This window comes from Galeopterus variegatus, unplaced genomic scaffold (genome assembly GCF_000696425.1).
Source record: "Galeopterus variegatus unplaced genomic scaffold, G_variegatus-3.0.2 Scaffold4565, whole genome shotgun sequence".
NCBI lineage: Eukaryota > Metazoa > Chordata > Mammalia > Dermoptera > Cynocephalidae > Galeopterus > Galeopterus variegatus.
The window spans coordinates 11,841-30,817 of NW_007730676.1; the positions used below are offsets into that span (position 1 = coordinate 11,841).

The 18,977-nt window shown below is 40.9% G+C and overlaps 1 protein-coding gene across 1 annotated transcript in view; it reads right to left on the minus strand.

The window, feature by feature from the left end:
- Window positions 1-2,734: 2,734 nt before the first annotated feature.
- Window positions 2,735-18,977, minus strand: part of MCM10 (minichromosome maintenance complex component 10) — a 39,248-nt gene continuing 23,005 nt past the window's right edge. Inside the window, 7 exon segments of the mRNA XM_008587839.1 lie at window positions 2,735-3,281; window positions 3,375-3,417; window positions 9,559-9,704; window positions 12,627-12,740; window positions 14,943-15,061; window positions 16,904-17,048; window positions 18,289-18,517. Coding sequence (XP_008586061.1) covers window positions 3,198-3,281; window positions 3,375-3,417; window positions 9,559-9,704; window positions 12,627-12,740; window positions 14,943-15,061; window positions 16,904-17,048; window positions 18,289-18,517 — 880 coding nt within the window. The 3' untranslated portion in view covers window positions 2,735-3,197.

Genomic DNA, 18,977 nt, shown 5'->3' on the forward strand with positions numbered 1-18,977 from the left:
CATTTATAAGAAACTCTAGGAAAGACAAATCTAAACTAGAGCGATAGAAAATAGATGAATGGTGGGCTGGGGCTGGGGTATTGACTGACACGTGGCACAAGGCCACCTATTGTGTGAGGTGATGACAATGTCATATCTCATTTGTGGTGTGGTTATATGGGTGTATACATTTGTCCAAATTTATTCATTGTACACCTAAGATGTGTCTTTTACTGTATGAAATTTATAACTTAATACAGTTGATTTTAAAAATATCACTAGAAAAGTGTTTGCTGAAGCCACATTACAAGACTTGGTTCCAATCCTGGTCTCAACCCATATATCCAATTTAACCGACTTCCTAATCTGCAAAATGGGGCTCTGGTCCTGTTTGGGGAAATATTATAGTCACTTATTATTAGTGGTTCTATATTTGCAAATTCACCTATTCGCTAAAATTTATGTGTAACTCCCAGATATGAGTTGGCGGTGCTTTTGTGGTGACTCATGGACGCACGAGCATAGAATGAAATGTTCCCAGTTGAGGACAGACAATATGACGCTCTGCCTGTTTCAGCTCTCACACGGTAAACAAGTGTCCTTTCCGTACTGTTTTTCATTTTTGTGCTTTTTGTTGGCGATTTTCCTGTTTAAAATGGCCCTCGAACCTAGTGTTGAAGTGCTGTTTGGTGCTCCTAAGCACAAGGCTGAGATGTGTCTTACGGACAAAATCCATGTGTTAAATAAGCTTCATTCAAGTGGGAGTTAACAGTGCTGTTGGCTGTTAAGTTCAATGTTAATGAATCAACAATACATATTAGCTAAGGTGTTTTTAAACAAACACACATACAGCAAGCCTATCTACTGACCAGTTGGCAAAAATGTGACCAGAGGTTCTCAGGAACCTAACCCTAAATTTCTCCTAGAAGCAATGGTTCACTATTCAGACTTTTTCACAAATTGCTGTCAACTTAAGCCAACTGAGTTTTTACATCTTTTGTGTCTCTTCTTTAGACATGGCTTGGCCATGCATCACTTAACAATGGGATACACACTAGGAAATGCGTTTTTAGACAATTTCATCATCGTGCAAACGTCACAGAGTACACTTATGCAAACCTAGATGGGATAGCCTCCTACACACCTCCAGCTCCATTATAATCTTACGGGACAACTGCCATTTATGTGGTCTGTCATTGACCAAAATGTTATATGGCACATGACTCTATATCACCATTTCTTTCCTCAAATATTGGCAAACATAGATAGAATTTCATCTTTTTAATTGGCACATAATTGTACATATGTATGGGGTACACCATGATATTTGGATACATGAATACATTGTGTAATGATCAAATCTGGGTAATTAGCATATCCAACACCTTAAACATTTGTCATTTGTCTCTAAATTCTCTCTTTTAGCTATTTGAAATTATACAATAAATTGTTAAATATAGTCACCCTATATGATGTAGAACACTAGAACTTAAAGAATTTCATTTTTGAACCATCCATCCTTCTTGAGAGCTGTATTGTTTCCAAATCTCTATCCATGGGATAAAAGATGACTATTTTACCAGCAGAGCAGAAGCTCCGATGGGTTGTTATTAATGACATACTTAGGCAAACAGATTTGCACACCAGATTTTCAAAAATAAATGTCATTAGACATTATTTAACCTGTTCTAAACATCAAGCTTTACTTCCACCCTCATCTACTTCTACACAGAAACTCAATTTGTGTAATTGATTCCTGTCAACTTTGCTATCCATCAGTCAACCTGAAACTTTTAATGCTTCAAGTTCCCTTTGGGGAGAATTCCACAGCAGCCATTTGGAAGTTCCTTATTTGCTAATCTGTACAACTGTTACGTAAAATACTTCAGTTTTCCTTTTGCAGTTTGGAAAAGGAAAATGTTTTATTTTAACAAAGCTCAAGAGAAAGGTGATTTTCTTTAAAAAGCCATTTATTTCCTCTAAACAGAAAAAGATGCACACACACAAAAAATCTATTGTGAAGATTATAACATTCAGATCAACCAGTTTCTCCATGAAGGACACAGATGGTTTTAGTTTGCTAATTTAGATCACCATATGCTTAACATCAGGTTCTGATGGCCTGTGGTTACATAATCAGCCCTACAATAACAGGTTAAGAAAAAATCACACACGTGTTGGATTTGTATGAAAGCATTTCATATGGGACGTTTTTCTGAGTCATGCTTCATGGCTTCTCAAATTTTGTATTTGTTTTGTTTAGAGGTGTCAAAGTTTCTTTAAGCCATATTTAAATAAATCCATACTTAAAAATGATGAAATTTTAGGTATTTCAGAGCTTCACAATACAAGGGTACTTCAAAAAGTTCATGGCAAAATTGTTTCTTTCAATTCTATCTTTCCACAAACTGCGAAGTAACCTCATCCTGTAATTGCAGATCCCTCTTTCTACATAAACATAAATTGAAATGAAAAGTGGTTTAGTGACTGGATTAATTTCAAAGAGCAAAACAGAGGTAACAGTAACCAGGAAGAAAGAACCTGGCTTTTACTGTCAGTACACAGAGACCATATTAAGGGCAATGATCATAATTACTTAGATCGAAAAAAGTTATATCATTTGTAAAATGTGAGTGCTGAAAGATACATTTCAAGATCATTTAGTCCAATCTCCCTCATTTTCAATGATCATAATTACTTAGATTGAAAAAAGTTATATTACTTGTAAAATGTGAGTGCTGAAAGATACATTTCAAGATCATTTAGTCCAATCTCCCTCATTTTACAGTTAAGGAAACTGAAGCTCAGAAGTTAAGCAACTTACCTGGAGTTAAAGTTAAGCTAAATTAATTTTTTTGCCTCTGAGTGTCCATATAGACACCAGGACTTTATTGTGATAAACAAGGGTACAAACTACAACCAAGAGATACAGAAACAAAGCTCTTGGTTTACCTTCCAGTTTTTGAGCAAAAAATTTGTGTCAATGCAGTAATGTAGTCATTCTGCAGTGAGAACAGGAAAGATAATGATATCTTGATTTTCCACTTAGATGTCAATGTTAAACCAACATAACTGGGCAAGGTCAGTAGGCAAATCTCATGGGCTTAATAGGCACTTATTTTGATGTTGTCAATCAAGAACATGGGCAGAGCTAATCCCTTGTTTTTCCTGAGCCACGAGAACCAAGGTAGGTTGTGGGGAAAAGTCTGAAGTTAGGGTTATTTAAGGCTATTTAGAAATTTGGCATGTTCTTCTCCTCTTGGTAACAGAGTTTCTCCTCCTATCTTTGGACCAGTCTTTTCCTAGAAAGATGAAAATATTTTAATAAGAAATGGTTCAACATTATTTGCAGGAGTTACTAAAATTAGTCACACATTAGTATGCAAATGACATACCTTTAGCATTCCATCCCGTTCCCATTTGTAGAGGCCACAATTACTGAAATAGAAAAGATGGGTTTACTCAGCAGTGAGGATAGGCCCACATGCATAAAGACAACGATGCTGGCTGCATTCAGGGGGAGAGTATGATCCCATCCAAGGAGAAGCTGTTCAAGGTGACACTCAAATTACAGGCCAAATCTGAGGTAAGGCTCTAATGTTACTAAAAGTAAAAACTCCAGTTGACAAACAGTCTTCAACTCCTTATTAAGCTAGAGACTTCAGAGATGGAGTTTCAAGCGACAGTACCACAGGGCTATGCGTGGTGTGGGTGATGACTGCACGCCTGGTTTTTATTGCTGGTTGTCAGGGTGAGGTTTCAAAAGCTGGCCCTCTGATGCAGGACAGTCTATGGCTTGCCTTTCCTTTTTTTTTTTGAGCTAAAAGGTTGTAATTAGAAAGGACCAGTTTTCTTTCTGGTTTGGATCATCCTTCTCCCTTTTTCTTTATAACCCAAAGACCTTTATGCTTCCATTATTCCAAGGGCCTAGAGACTTTTTCTCTCATTTTCAACATGGTGGGGGACTCCAACCCTATGAAGAAATGTGGACAGTATAGTAAGATCTTACTTTCTATGAAGTTTACTCTGGGGAAGAAAGAGAGAAAGAGAAAAGAAATACAATAAAGTCAAGGAAATGTCTTCTAGCAGTCTTAGATTTTAGAGGATCTCAGGGGTAAGGGAATGCTCTACCTGCCTCCTCTTTCTTCCCTATCTGGTTTAGATTCCACTTCTGCCTGAGAGTCAGCATGCCCGTGGTCTCTGCTGTTAGCCTCTTCATGCCCATAGCCTCTGCTGTTAGCTTCCATCACTGCCTTCCTTCTCTAGAGACTGGCTCAATGTATATTGAGAGAAAGCTGGAAGCCTACTGGTAGATCAGTGATGATGTTATGAAAAAAATCACTGCTCTAAGTCAGGAGTCGGCAAACTATGACCCAAATCTGGCCCACCACCTGTTTTTATAAATAAAGTTTTATTTGAACACAGCCATGTCCATTTGTTTGTGTATTATCTATGGTTGCTTTCATGCTACAACAGCAGAGCTGAGTAGTTGTAACAAATCACCCGGTTTACAAAGCCTAATATATTTACTATCTGGCCTTTTATAGAAAAGCTGACCTCTGTTGTAGATCAAGAATTGACAAAAGAAGGTCCAGAGAAAGCACTGTTCTTACAAAAAATAACACTGCAAACTGGAGGCAAAAAGGCATCTTGTTCTCCCATTTGTGAGTTGTATTTATGCTTATCCTTAATGAACATAATTTACCTGATTTTTCTAATGTTTTACATAAGCTCTTGCTATTATGACATTTTTAGTAATCTATTTTGGAGAGAAATCAAATACCCATATGTAAATACTTACTTAAAAAATCAGAATCTAGATTGTAAAAAATTTACAGGCCTGCTCCTTATTGATAAAGTGATGAACTAGCAGGGGTTCCTGGCTCCCTCCCTAAAGATCAGTCCTGGAGAACTTGAAGTGAGAGTGAAGTATGGATTCCAGGAAGTAAACAACAACCAAAAACAGACAAGTAAACAAAAAAGGTAGTGACAATATCCTGGTGAGAAACTCTTGGGAAGACTAAAAGTGATCTTGTCTTGAAATTGCCTCGAATTCTAAAGGATCGATATCATACAAATTACATCCTTTGAGAATAACAGAATAAAATTAGAAATTAATAACAAAAGCCAGCTAAAATCCATCCCACACATTTGGAAACTAAACATTAGTAACCCTTGAGTCAAAAAGGAAATCATAAAGGACATTAAATACTTTTAACTAGATGTCACGCTTTGTGGAAGACTGCTAAAGGACTACTTGGAAGGAAATATTTAAATACATTTGAGAAACAGGAAAGGTTAAAAACTGATAAGTTTAATTTAAGCATTTAACTGAAGATGGCAAAAAGATGCAAAACAAAACAAACCCAAAGAAACAAGAAGAACAGAAGGTATAAAGATAAGGGCAGAAATCAATAAAACAAGTGCATTAGGAACAATCATATGTCACTAAATTTGAAAGCCTGAGTTCCTAAAAAAATATAAAAATATAAAATGCTAAAATTGGCAAAAGAAGAGAGGCCACGTATTAAAGAAATTAAAATGGTAATCAAAGCCACCTCTACATTCCCCCCAAAACCCCAGGCCTAAGCAATTCAATAGTGGAGATTTATTAAACTTTTAAGAAATAATTAATTGCTATTTAATATAAATTGTTTCAGGAAGCTGCCCAGTGCATTTTATGAGGCTCATATAATCCTGGTTCTAAAACCAGATGAGGCTTTTTTAAAGAAAATAATAGCTCTAACTCATTTGTAAATATGAACATAAAAATCCTATATAAAATATTAGCTAACTGAATATAACAGTATACTAGAATAAAAAATCATCAGGATAAGTAGGGTTTATCCAAAGAATAAGGAAAGTTTAACTTCAAAAAAACTAATGATATAATGCACCACATTAATAAATTAAAGGAAAATAAAATCACATGATAAGGAAAAGGTTATGAAATAACATTCAATACATATTTATGATAAAATGTCACAGTAAACTGGCACTAGAAAGGATATTCCTTCACTTGGTAAAGGTTATACTTAAAGGAGAAATTTGGATGCATTCACTTTAAGATAAAGAACAAGAAATGGAAATCTACTATCATCCTTATTATTAACATAGTACTGGAGGTTCTGGCCAACCCAAAAGAAAAGAAAAAAAAAGAAAAAGAAATAGGGGGGCCGGCCCGGTGGCGCACTGCTACAGTGCGCCGCTTGGGAAGCGCGGTGGTGCTCCCGCCAAGGGTTCGGATCCCACATACAGACCGGTTCCCGCTCACTGGCTGAGCGAGGTGCGGGGGCAACGCCAAGGGTTGCGATCCTGTTGCCGGTCCCGGTCCGGTGCGGGCGCGACGCTGAGGGTTGCGATCCGTTGCCGGCCACGAAAAAAAAGACAAAAAGGAAAAAAAAAAAAAAAGAAAAAGAAATAGGGGGTGGAAGTGTTGGAATGACAGATAAAACTGCACAAAAACATGAATCTACTTAACACTACTGAACTGCACACTTAAAAAGTAGTTAACATTTCTCTACACCAACAACAAGCAACTAAAAAATGTCACCATTCACAGTGACAACCAAAACTATAACATATCTAAGGATTAACTGAGAATACTCAAGACCTTGACAGAGACAACTTTAAAACTGAATAGAAGCAATAGAAGAGGATATGAATCCATGGAGAGCTACTACGTGATCTTAAACGGGGATGACTTCATATATAAAGGCATCCCTCAAACTTCTTTTATTCATTTAATGCAACCCCAATCAGGGCTTCTGCTTCTGAGTGGGACACCACGAAAAAAAAGACAAAAAGGAAAAAAAAAAGAAAAAGAAAAAGAAATAGGGGGTGGAAGTGTTGGAATAACAGATAAAACTGTGCACAAAAACATGAATCTACTTAACACTACTGAACTGCACACTTAAAAAGTAGTTAACATTTCTCTACACCAACAACAAGCAACTAAAAAATGTCACCATTCACAGTGACAACCAAAACTATAACATATCTAAGGATTAACTGAGAATACTCAAGACCTTGACAGAGACAACTTTAAAACTGAATAGAGGCAATAGAAGAGGATATGAATCCATGGAGAGCTACTACGTGATCTTAAACGGGGATGACTTCATATATAAAGGCATCACTCAAACTTCTTTTATTCATTTAATGCAACCCCAATCAGGGCTTCTGCTTCTGAGTGGGACACAGTGCTTCTGCCTGGACTGTGTTCTGTTAGAACTAGAAAAACTTAATAAAATACAGAAATCCCGTAGATGAAGGCATTGGGGAGCTGCTGAGACTAGAACCGGGGGACTTGCAGGGACAGCCTTGGGGAGATGGGCTGCCCTGTGCAGCCACCAGCAGAACTCGTGATGGCTGATATTCCCTTCAGGATATCTGTCTATTTCTGGAGCTGAGACAGAAAGACTAAACACTCAAGCAGAAAGCCTTTGAAAAGGAGAGTTGAAGGGCTAAGGGGCAGTCTTGGAAACAGTACGTTTGTGTTAGAACACATCGAGCTCTCCGAAAACCCTGGAGGGCCAGGGCCTAACCAGAAGTGCTCTGAGCCTCACCAGGGCCACAGCCCAGTCCTCACCTGGCACAGGCCCCACTAGAGTCAGGTGATAAGCAAGGTGCAGAAGGGACCCCAGGGAGAAAGACACACCAGTACCATCCCCATCATTGTCTATCCTCACTGTCCAACATTCAGTAAAGGCAACCCTAGTGCAAGTTCCTGTTGGAAGTTTTTAAGAAACTCAATAAACTGACTCTAAATTACACAGAGAAGAATACATGAAAATCTAAGTCTATCTGGAAAAAGAAGAGTAAAAGGCAGAGGAGGGGAGTGATCTTTGCCCTAACAGTGAAGACATACCATACACGCCCAGTGATGAAGACAGTGTGGAACTGACCCCTGCACAAGTAGATCAGTGAAAGAAGAGTGATCTTAGACGTGGACCCTCACACACATGGAGATTAATTTGCACAAAGCGGGCAGCACAAAGCAGTGGGGAAAAGAGGAAACTATTTAGCATATAGCACTGGGGAAAGTGGCTTATGTGGAGAAAAAGAGCATGAGGTGAGAGGGTCACTATATACAGATGTTCCCAAATCACTTACAAAGTGGATTTTGAGACTTACCAAATACACAAATACAAAAGGTGTACTATGATGTGAAGAGAAAAAAATGTAGAAGACCGTCTTTGTAATTTGGGATACAAGGACTAGGGTAATAGGGAAAAAAAAACCCTATTAATTAAAACAACAAAAAACTGTAAAAGCACAAAGCTGTAAGGTAAAAAAATTCCCTAATGATTTAAATCAAATAAAAGTCAACAGTTTGGAAAAATAATGATTTGCAATGATTATAACTACAGAGGACTAAGATCTTAAATACAGAAAGAACACCTGTAAATAAGTAAGAGAAAGGGAGAAACCCCAATACAAAAATGAATATAGTAAAAGAAAATTACAGAAGAGGAAATTCAAAATGCTAAAAAGCATATGAAAAGACAGTTAAAAAAATCAATAACCAGATACATGAAAATTTTAAAAGCAATAGGCTATCCCTTTGTACTCTTTGGCAAAAATGTAGGTGAGGACCCGGGGATACAGAGACCCTGTGTGTGCCCGATGGCGTGTAGACCAGCACAGCCACTCTGGAGAGCAACCTGGCACCACTCAGTGGGTTCAACCCTGGACACATCCCAAAGAACCTCCTACATGAGACCATGAGGACACTGGTGGAGAGGGTGAGGGGCTGCTGGAAGCATCTGGTGCCCACAGATGAGGAGATGGATGCTGATCATGGGGCACCATTATCAGTTAGAAACAGAAGAGATGCTCACAGGGCAAACAGGCACCTAAGAACACAGAGCTGAGCGGAAAAGAAAAGGAGAAAGAATACTGTACTTTTGTATAAAATAAGAGTGCCTGCATACGAAACAGTACACTTCCACAAGAACACAAACAAAAGGATACCATTAATCACAGGAGAAGGGCTGACTGCGGCATTAGGGATGGACAGCAGGGAGGAAGGGGATGGAAGGAATCCAAGAATAAGACGAAGAGTACCGGACGGACCACTGAAGATGATGTTCTACAGACTAGAGCAATCCCGCGACCCTAAGTCCAGAGGGTGACATCACGTTGTCCTCTGTGGGAATGGTGCCCCCCAAAAGTAAAAACAAAAACAAACAAAAGACCCTTAAAACACACATACTCACACACTAAAGAAATTTTAAACGAACAGATCACTCCTTGGAGTGGAGAGAGAAAAACTTCTACATCCTTCCTCCAACAAACATACATATATTCACCAACCCACCCTATTTGCACGTCATGTACTTATTCAACAGACATTGAGGACTATGGGCCAGGCACTACACTGAGTGTTGGGGACACAGCAGTGAAAAGGGCAGGGTCCCTTCCTTCCAGGCATGTTGGTTAACAATGCTAGTCTCAGGGACATCCAGGAGCTGTAAGAAGGCACGAAACAATCTTCTAACATTCCAGGGGGACAGAATCACACAGGAACTGGAAGAGTCTCTACGTGAGGCAGAGAGTCCTAAGCAATTCTCATACCTGCAGTGCTTTTTTGGGAGTCTGTCAAGGGAGATACTTCTGTTCCCACAGGGACACTTGAAAAACCTCTTTACGCCGTCATGCCAGTGGTAGGAGTGCTGCTCGCTGATGCAGGTCTCCAAGGGCTTGAAGTGGGTGTAGGCACACTGCACAGACCAGCACAAAAGCAGGACATCAGCGAAGAGCTTCTAACGAGACCTGGTTAGCTGCTGTCAGGAACCTGTTCCATGACAACTTGGTTCCCTTGTTCCCACCCAGGTGATCACTAGGGACTCCACCACTTGATCTGCCACCTTCAGCGAACCCTGTGATTTCTTGACTTTCCCTCTACCAATACCTCTTTTTCTCATGTTTGTTCCAATTTCTGGTCAGGCATGAAGTACTAAATAACCTTCTGTGACATTAAAATAGTAAAAGAGCCAGCCCGTGGCTCACTTGGGAGAGTGTGGTGCTGATAACACCAAGGCCACGGGTTCGGATCCCTATATAGGGATGGCTGATTAGCTCACTTGGGAGAGCGTGGTGCTGACAACACCAAGTCAAGAGTTAAGATTCCCTTACCGGTCATATTAAAAAAAAAAAAAAACAATATTAAGGGCAGAAGAAGAAAAGTCCTGCAAATCTCTAAACAGTTTCATTTGGCCTGTGCTAGATTCTTTATGGGCCCTTGATTATACAGGAGACTGAGGCTTGGGACCTACTTAGGAAGGCTGAGCAGTGGCTCTTTTGTTTTCTCCTACGAGATCTATGAAAGAGATATAAGCTTATTATTACTCCTCCTTCAGAAGCAGCAAAACCAAGACAGAGATATTAAGTAATTCACTTTTAATTTTAATCCTCAGAAGGTTGGAAGAGAATAAGAAATGGTGGGTGGAAGTTGGAACAGATGCCGGGAGAGTGCGATGGAATTTCTGGTAATTATAGCAAGTCCATATAAATACTCTAGACTTCAGCAACATCAAAAAGTGCAGAGTGGAGTGGGCTGCCAGTGTGCTGGGTGGAAGAATGGCCCCTCGAGATGTGCACGTCCCATTCTGCAGAATCTGGGAATATGGTGTTACATGGTAAAGGGGAACTAAGCCTGCAGGTGGAATTAAGGTTGCTAACTAGTCAATCTTAAAATAGGGAGATGATCCTAGATTATCTGGGGGGGGGGGGCATGTAATCACAAGGGTCCTTAAAGTGAAAGAAGCAGGCAAGAGAGGAGGCTGGAGTGACGTGACATGAGAGCTCAGCCTGCTGGTGCTGGCTGGGAACATGGGGAAGGGGCCACAGCTGGGGAGTGAAGGTGGCCTGGAAGCCGGGCAAGGCGAGGAAATGGGTTCTCCCCTAGAGTCTCCAGGAGGGAACAGCCCCGCCAGCACCTTGATTCTAGCCTAGCGAGGCCCACACAGACTTCTCATCCATATAACAGGTAATAAATGTGCATTGTTTTCAGCCTCTAAGTTTGTGGTAATTTGTTGCAGCAGCAACAGGAAGCTAAAACACCAGCTATGTGCTTGGGCTCATCATTCTGTCAGACTAACAGCTGCCAGTGAGGTAAAATGCCATGGTGGGTTTGTGGTTCCTTTCTTCCAAAAATGATGCTTGAAATAATCATCTTTACTTATTCTCAAAGGTTTAAATTTTCTTAGGGAAGCCCTGTCTTTGGTGGCAGCTGACTCAGGGCCAACCCCCAACTGTGAAAGAATTGAAGGCTTAAAAGGAATAAAGGCAGAGAAAAGTGTGCTTGCTAAGCTAAGCCTCTTCCCCGTCGTCCATGTGTTTACTAGTCTGACTCGCCATGCAGGCGCATTTGGAATGAGTGGTAAAGGAATAAGCAGTGTTGTAGGGTAGATGCTGGACATAGCTCTATTACCCGCTCCCCATGCTTACCAGAGTTCCCCCTCCCCACTGGGAGACTACCCCAGCCAAGGCGGTTGAAGGCTTAAAAGGAATAAAGGCAGAGAAAAGTGTGCTTGCTAAGCTAACCCTTTTCCCCGTCGTCCATGTGTTTACTAGTCTGACTCGCCATGCAGGCGCATTTGGAATGAGTGGTAAAGGAATAAGCAGTGTTGTAGGGTAGATGCTGGACATAGCTCTATTACCCGCTCCCCATGCATACCAGAGTTCCCCCTCCCCACTGGGAGACTACCCCAGCCAAGGCGGTTACCCAAGGAAAGGCACGTCCCCTTTAAGACAGAGGGCTGGATGGAGCAGGGAACCTAAGTAAATGAACAAGCATCTGGCACCAGGAGAATAGTGGGTAAATTAATTACCTACCCAGCCAAATCTCTGGCATGCTCTGAGTTACATGAGCTGGGTGAGGGTCTGCACATGAGCCTAAAAATGATTTACACCCCTACTTTGATCTGTTCACTATGTAAGTATTGTATGTACCCCATGGTGGTGCAGATTTCTGACTGACTGCCCCATCGGTGTCTCTTGCTAAGTTTAATAAATCAGTGTCTCTACCCGCTGGCCCTCCGGGTGATTTCTTTGGAGCAGGTAAACACTACACGAGTGCCCTCGCAGGTTTGGGGCTCCTGTGTTACAAGGGTTCAGCAAGAACTTTTTTTTCCCCACCATTTTAATTAATGTTAAGAAACAGAGGACTTGGAATTTTCTAACAGACAGTAAAAATCCTACAAACACACACAATAATGTAATTCACCCCGACTTGAGATTTCAGTTTAGTAGATTAAGCTATGAGCAGAAAGAGACACGTTAGCTGTCATAACATGGATTCAACCACAGTCCCAGGGCCTAAATGCTGGACTGAGGACAGGTCAAACTTGAAGAGGAGCACTAAGAACAGCTTGGGTCCAATGGCCAAAGGGGAAGAGGCTCTCCTTTACCAGTGCCCTCCAGCAGAGCTTGGCAGCAGGTCAAAAGCCTGATCCTGGCTATCCTAGACAGTCTGTTTTCCAGCCAAATTCAATGACATATCACAAGATGCGGCTGCACACCCCACAGATTCTCAATGAGCTTTGAGGCACACCAGCCCAGCCCAGCCCACAGGGTCCAGCCCCCACGTCCACTCACCAGCCCAGCCCAGCCCACGGGGTCCAGTCCCCACCTCCACTCACTGTATTGCAGGTCACAACTCGACATTTCACTTCTCGGATGTTCCTCATCTTTTCTTCCATTTGTTCTTTTTTCTCCAGTGGCTCAAAATAGCGCTCCTGCAGCACAGCCTGGGCCTGGAATGACAGGGCACATGGTGACCTTGTGCCAAATCCAACACATTCAGGTGGTTCAGTAAGAATAATTCAGTAATTATTCAAGTGATTCAGTTCAATGATAAAACAGGACCAAAGAGACAGGCTAATGTTAAAGGACTCTAGATAGTTCCACAATGAACTGCAGACTGAAAGATGATAATAAGTAGAAACAAGCCCTTAATAATAATATTTTTTAAAAAGCACATGAAAGCATTTAGTGATTTTTAAAACACTAGATATAAATAAAAACCACTAACATTATGAACAGTGTCTTATGTCAAGTGCAAAGCAGAAAGCAGTTATTTCTACTGTTCCAATACAGGCCTGCACACAGAAGGTACTGGAGGGCCCCCTGGTGATGACAGTCCACTTTGTGGGACAGGAGTGAGGACCAGGGCAGGCGGGTATTTATGCAAAATGTGGGCACCGCCCAGGAGCCCAGGGTCTTTGGTGGCCGCAAGAGGCAGCAGCTCCGGTCTGCAGCCTTTCCGAGTCAGCTCTGGCATCTCTCCTGACTGCGGTTCAAGTCCAGTGAAAACATTTGATAGGGCCGGCCCGGTGGCGCACTGCTACAGTGCACTGCTTGGGAAGCGCAGTGGCGCTCCCGCCGGGGGTTCGGATCCCACATACAGACCGGCTGCTCGCTGGCTGAGCGAGGTGCGGGTGCAGCACCGAGGGTTGCGATCCCGTTGCCGGTCCCGCGCAGTGGCGCTCCCGCCGGGGGTTCGGATCCCACATACAGACCGGCTGCTCGCTGGCTGAGCGAGGTGCGGGCGCAGCACCGAGGGTTGCGATCCCGTTGCCGGTCCCGGTCCGGTGCGGGCGTGACACTGAGGGTTGCGATCCGTTGCCGGTCACAAAAAAAGACAAAAAGGAAAAAAAAAAAACAACAAAAAACATTTGATATATAACTGTCTCCTTACTTACTTGTTAATCAAAAGGAGACCAGACCATTTGGAGTAGCTGTAGTAAATGGGGGCAGTGCTGCCCCCAGGGACATTCTGAAAACGTGTGGGAGCACTTTTTGTTATCCCAATGGCTAAAACCTCCCGACTGGCAGGGACCAGAGATGCTGCACTTCCTATAATGCACGGAGCAGTCCCACATACAACAAAGGGTTGTTCCTTGCCCCACGTGGCTTCTGTGTTTTCTACAGGACATCCGTGTGGACGAGAAACGTGATTAGAACCTTAGAACCAAACAGCTTTATATACAACCCTACGATATGTGCATGGTTTTAACATACACCGAATATTCCAAGAGTACAACTAGGCAACCCCTGAGTAACCTGAGAGACAACTGTACTTTGGTTTACCAGGATTGTTCACTGTTTCTAGAAAAATCACATTTTCAAAGAAATAGGCCCATGGTATTTAAGTTACTAAGAAAACATACCTGTATGAGTCTTAATTTCTAGCTGTCTCATTTACATTTACAAACGCAAGCCTCTGATTACTCCATTATTTCTTGTAGAGTAGTTGTGCCTAAGCATTTACATAATAAAATTCATATTTTTCATCATTAATATTTTCCTTTTCTCTTCTTTACATTAGCTAGGATATTATATTTAAAATTCTTGAAATTACTAGTATAGGTAATTTATATTATGCCTGAATTTTATTTCCAGATAGTAAGGAAGTAATACAAAATATTTGTTATTAAAAAAGGGCATTGGGAGTGATGGGATTAACTACTAATTTAGAGGATCTGAAATGCCAATATAAAAATATTTGAATGGAAACAAATCCCTTTTCATACTGCAAAGCAGAAAACAGTAAACAGTGTTGAATCATTTAAACATAATTCACAGCTAGCCAGTTAGCTCAGTTGGTTAGGGAGTGGTGCTGATAACACCAAGGTCCAGGGTTCAATCCCCGTACCAGCCAGCCACCAAAAAAACAAAAACCAAAAAACCATAATTCACAGCCATAACTACATGCAAACGTCTTTATAATACTGAAGTCTATTGAAATAATATAAAGTCAAATGATACTCTTCAGTGCAAGGACAAGGGCAAAGCTAAAATCTATTAGAAGTATTCCTGCTCTTCAAAGCACACTCAAACAAGCTAACATACAGTTATCCTGTGGTTTATGTGAAAGAAACAGATTCTCAGTCCTGCGACAAAGTACCTTGGGTTTAAAGGACATCGACATTGCCCTTAATCTTTTGGGTTCTTACCTCTTTCAGGATACCTGTGTGCTTTGATTTTGCTTTTAGAATTTTCTGGAATTCCTCAGATTCCAGGTAGGCAAGCTGCTCTCTCCTTTTTTTCCTGACAGGCTCCAGTTCATCCTCAGCTAGACCAGAAAGAAAAATGTTAGCAGTGACAGAAAAATGTCAGGAAGCCAGCGCACACCATCAACTCAGCTTCCTTCCACTGTCTCTGCCACCAGAGACATCAAATGTGACGTCTCCCACTTGGTTCCAGCAGGGAAAGCTCTCGAGAAGTGAGCCAAGAAGAGCCTAGCATATGGGGCGGTGGCAGATTTGACCACTAGATTAGAATCTCGTTTTCACTTAAAAGAGGGAGCTGATTATGATAATATATAATGATGACAAAAATCCTTTTTATTTTTATTATTTTTATTTTTATTTTTTTTCCGTGTCCGGCAACGGATTGCAACCCTCAGTGTTGCCCCCGTACCGGACCGGGACTTCCAGCAGGGAAAGCTCTCGAGAAGTGAGCCAAGAAGAGCCTAGCATATGGGGCGGTGGCAGATTTGACCACTAGATTAGAATCTCGTTTTCACTTAAAAGAGGGAGCTGATTATGATAATATATAATGATGACAAAAATCCTTTTTACAAACTGATTTCAAAATGACATTGCCAACTTCAGAGTTTTAAAAATAAAAACAGGGCAATTAAAAACAAAGGAATTCTATTTCCTTCAAAATAAATCTTTATGCTAAAATATCCAACTAGCATTCCTTTTCCCAAGTGTTCAAACTGTGCATAATTTCATTCCAATTTAATGTGGTTATAAAAAGCAATCAGCTCCAGTCACAGGAATTCTACATAGGTATTCTACACAGAGGGAGATGGAGAGGAAGTTAAGACTTGTGTTAGGGGCTCCGGTTATGGCTCAGAACACTTCCGTGACACACGGTTTCTCTTCCCCACGGCTGTGAAACTGCTGTACCTTGAGGAGAGCATGTGTTGTTCTTCTCTACACGTTCCTTCACTTCCAGGATGTCCTTGGGGTCCTTTGACTTCCTTTTAATGCTATTTGGGTTTGTTTTTGTAAGAATCTGGCCTTTTGCCCTTAATTTGGTGATAGCAGCTAACTAGAAAAAAAGAGAGGGAGGTTAAAATCTAAAAGATGAAATAGGCACTTATAGCCCATACCCCTTTCTGGTTATTATTAATCTGTGAATTCTACTGCTGTCCAGTAGAAACTGGCAAAATATATCTTCACTGTACTCAGCATTATTTTTTTTTTGGCAGCTGGCTGGTATGGGGATCCGAACCCTTGACCTCAGTATTAAAATACCATGCTTTATCAAATTGAGCTAACTGACTAGGCCCTACTTAGCATTATTAACACAATTATTAAAATTTAAAAGCATGGGAAACAGGTCTATAAGGTAATGAATANGCTTCCTTCCACTGTCTCTGCCACCAGAGACATCAAATGTGACGTCTCCCACTTGGTTCCAGCAGGGAAAGCTCTCGAGAAGTGAGCCAAGAAGAGCCTAGCATATGGGGCGGTGGCAGATTTGACCACTAGATTAGAATCTCGTTTTCACTTAAAAGAGGGAGCTGATTATGATAATATATAATGATGACAAAAATCCTTTTTACAAACTGATTTCAAAATGACATTGCCAACTTCAGAGTTTTAAAAATAAAAACAGGGCAATTAAAAACAAAGGAATTCTATTTCCTTCAAAATAAATCTTTATGCTAAAATATCCAACTAGCATTCCTTTTCCCAAGTGTTCAAACTGTGCATAATTTCATTCCAATTTAATGTGGTTATAAAAAGCAATCAGCTCCAGTCACAGGAATTCTACATAGGTATTCTACACAGAGGGAGATGGAGAGGAAGTTAAGACTTGTGTTAGGGGCTCCGGTTATGGCTCAGAACACTTCCGTGACACACGGTTTCTCTTCCCCACGGCTGTGAAACTGCTGTACCTTGAGGAGAGCATGTGTTGTTCTTCTCTACACGTTCCTTCACTTCCAGGATGTCCTTGGGGTCCTTTGACTTCCTTTTAATGCTATTTGGGTTTGTTTTTGTAAGAATCTGGCCTTTTGCCCTTAATTTGGTGATAGCAGCTAACTAGAAAAAAAGAGAGGGAGGTTAAAATCTAAAAGATGAAATAGGCACTTATAGCCCATACCCCTTTCTGGTTATTATTAACCTGTGAATTCTACTGCTGTCCAGTAGAAACTGGCAAAATATATCTTCACTGTACTCAGCATTATTTTTTTTTTGGCAGCTGGCTGGTATGGGGATCCGAACCCTTGACCTCAGTATTAAAATACCATGCTTTATCAAATTGAGCTAACTGACTAGGCCCTACTTAGCATTATTAACACAATTATTAAAATTTAAAAGCATGGGAAACAGGTCTATAAGGTAATGAATAAAGTCTCAGTTTATTTAAATATAAATAGCTTAACATCAGCTAGACTCCAGGCTTCCAGATCCATAAGGAACCACATCACCATTTTGAAAGTTTTAGAACCAGAGAGAATTAGGATAGAATTGCAGCTCTGCCACTGACTAGCTGGTAACCTTAGGCAAATTACTTAATTTCTCAGCCTCAGTTTCCACATTTATAAAATGGGGGCTGATGGTAGCATTGCTCTATCTTTTATGGTCATGGTTGTGTGGATGAAAAGAGATAATATATACAAAGCATGTACCTATACATAGGAAACACAGCATGGCATGCATATATCACAGGTGCAGAGTAATATTAATAAATACGTGCAATGGTTACTATTACTGGTATTGTTATTATTATTACTATTGTAGGTAAAGCTTTGGCTTATAGCTAGCCTTTGCCCTCAATTTGGTCATAGCTGCTAACTGGAGAAAAGAGGAGAGAAGCTTAAGTCAGGGGACTCAGGAAGTGGCCAGGTGCGTTTCTAGGTGTCCCCCACCCCCATTTCAGCCAGAGCAACTCACCTTTTATCTGTCAGTAAACTGGACTTCTATGTATGATTTCTCTTAAAGATTGATTCTTCAAACCACTATTTTGCAATCCTGACTTAAGAATTCCAAGAATTGTTTTCCTAATGCCAGTGTCTTCGACTGTGAAACAGCCTCTAGGCTGTCTCCTTCAGCCTGACCAGAAACAGTGTTGAGATAATGGCTCTAACTTTCTTGGATTAAATTAATGGTATTATGTTGATACCATTATTATTCAAAATTCCTTTGACTCTATTTATCATGATCAATAAATGGCTATTAGGTGTCTGTCTTTCCTGGGCATAAGTATATGGAGTTTGAAACTCAATCCATGCCTTACAGAATGCAAAGTCAAGTGATAAAGAGAATAAATGCCAGTTACCTTTTTGGCTTCTGCTAAAGCACCCAGTTTTGGTCTTGGTGGTGGTGACTCATCAAAGAAGAGAACATCACCTCCTTCTGAGATGCCTCGCCCAAGCTTGGGCGTCCATGCAGCCAGGGTTCCTTCCAGCCTGGGGAGCTCGGCCCCCGTTCGTGGAGACTGAGCAGGGGGCTGTCGCAATGAGGATGGCTCAGCTGTGCTCTTCATCTCACTTGAGCTTTGGAGAAATCTTCAAAGAGACACATGGTAACAAAACACGCCAATAGAGCTTTACAAAGATTCAAACTGCATCTCCAGAACTCAGCATAGACTGATAGACAACAGGCAGCTGATATCTAGTTGTTAGTAAAATAATTTCCCCTCTTTGGTTAATAATTCATATTAGCACACAGTAAGAACTATACTAGCTTCCCTGTTTGATTCACTGATTTTTCATTGAATAAGCTATAATTGTTCTGTCTCTTTAGAATCAATTACTGTTTTTATTAATTGGCTTTCTAGTGCATGTCATCTACAGAGCACAGACCTGCAATTGAGATATGGACTGTCCTAGCCCAAAGGTTAGCTCTAGAACTTTCAGGAACTCACTGCATCTCTCTGCATTTTAGTTTACTCCACTGGGAAGAGGTAACACACGTGACACATGTGAAAGTCCTTAGCAGAAAGGCACTATAACTTGCACGGTGATT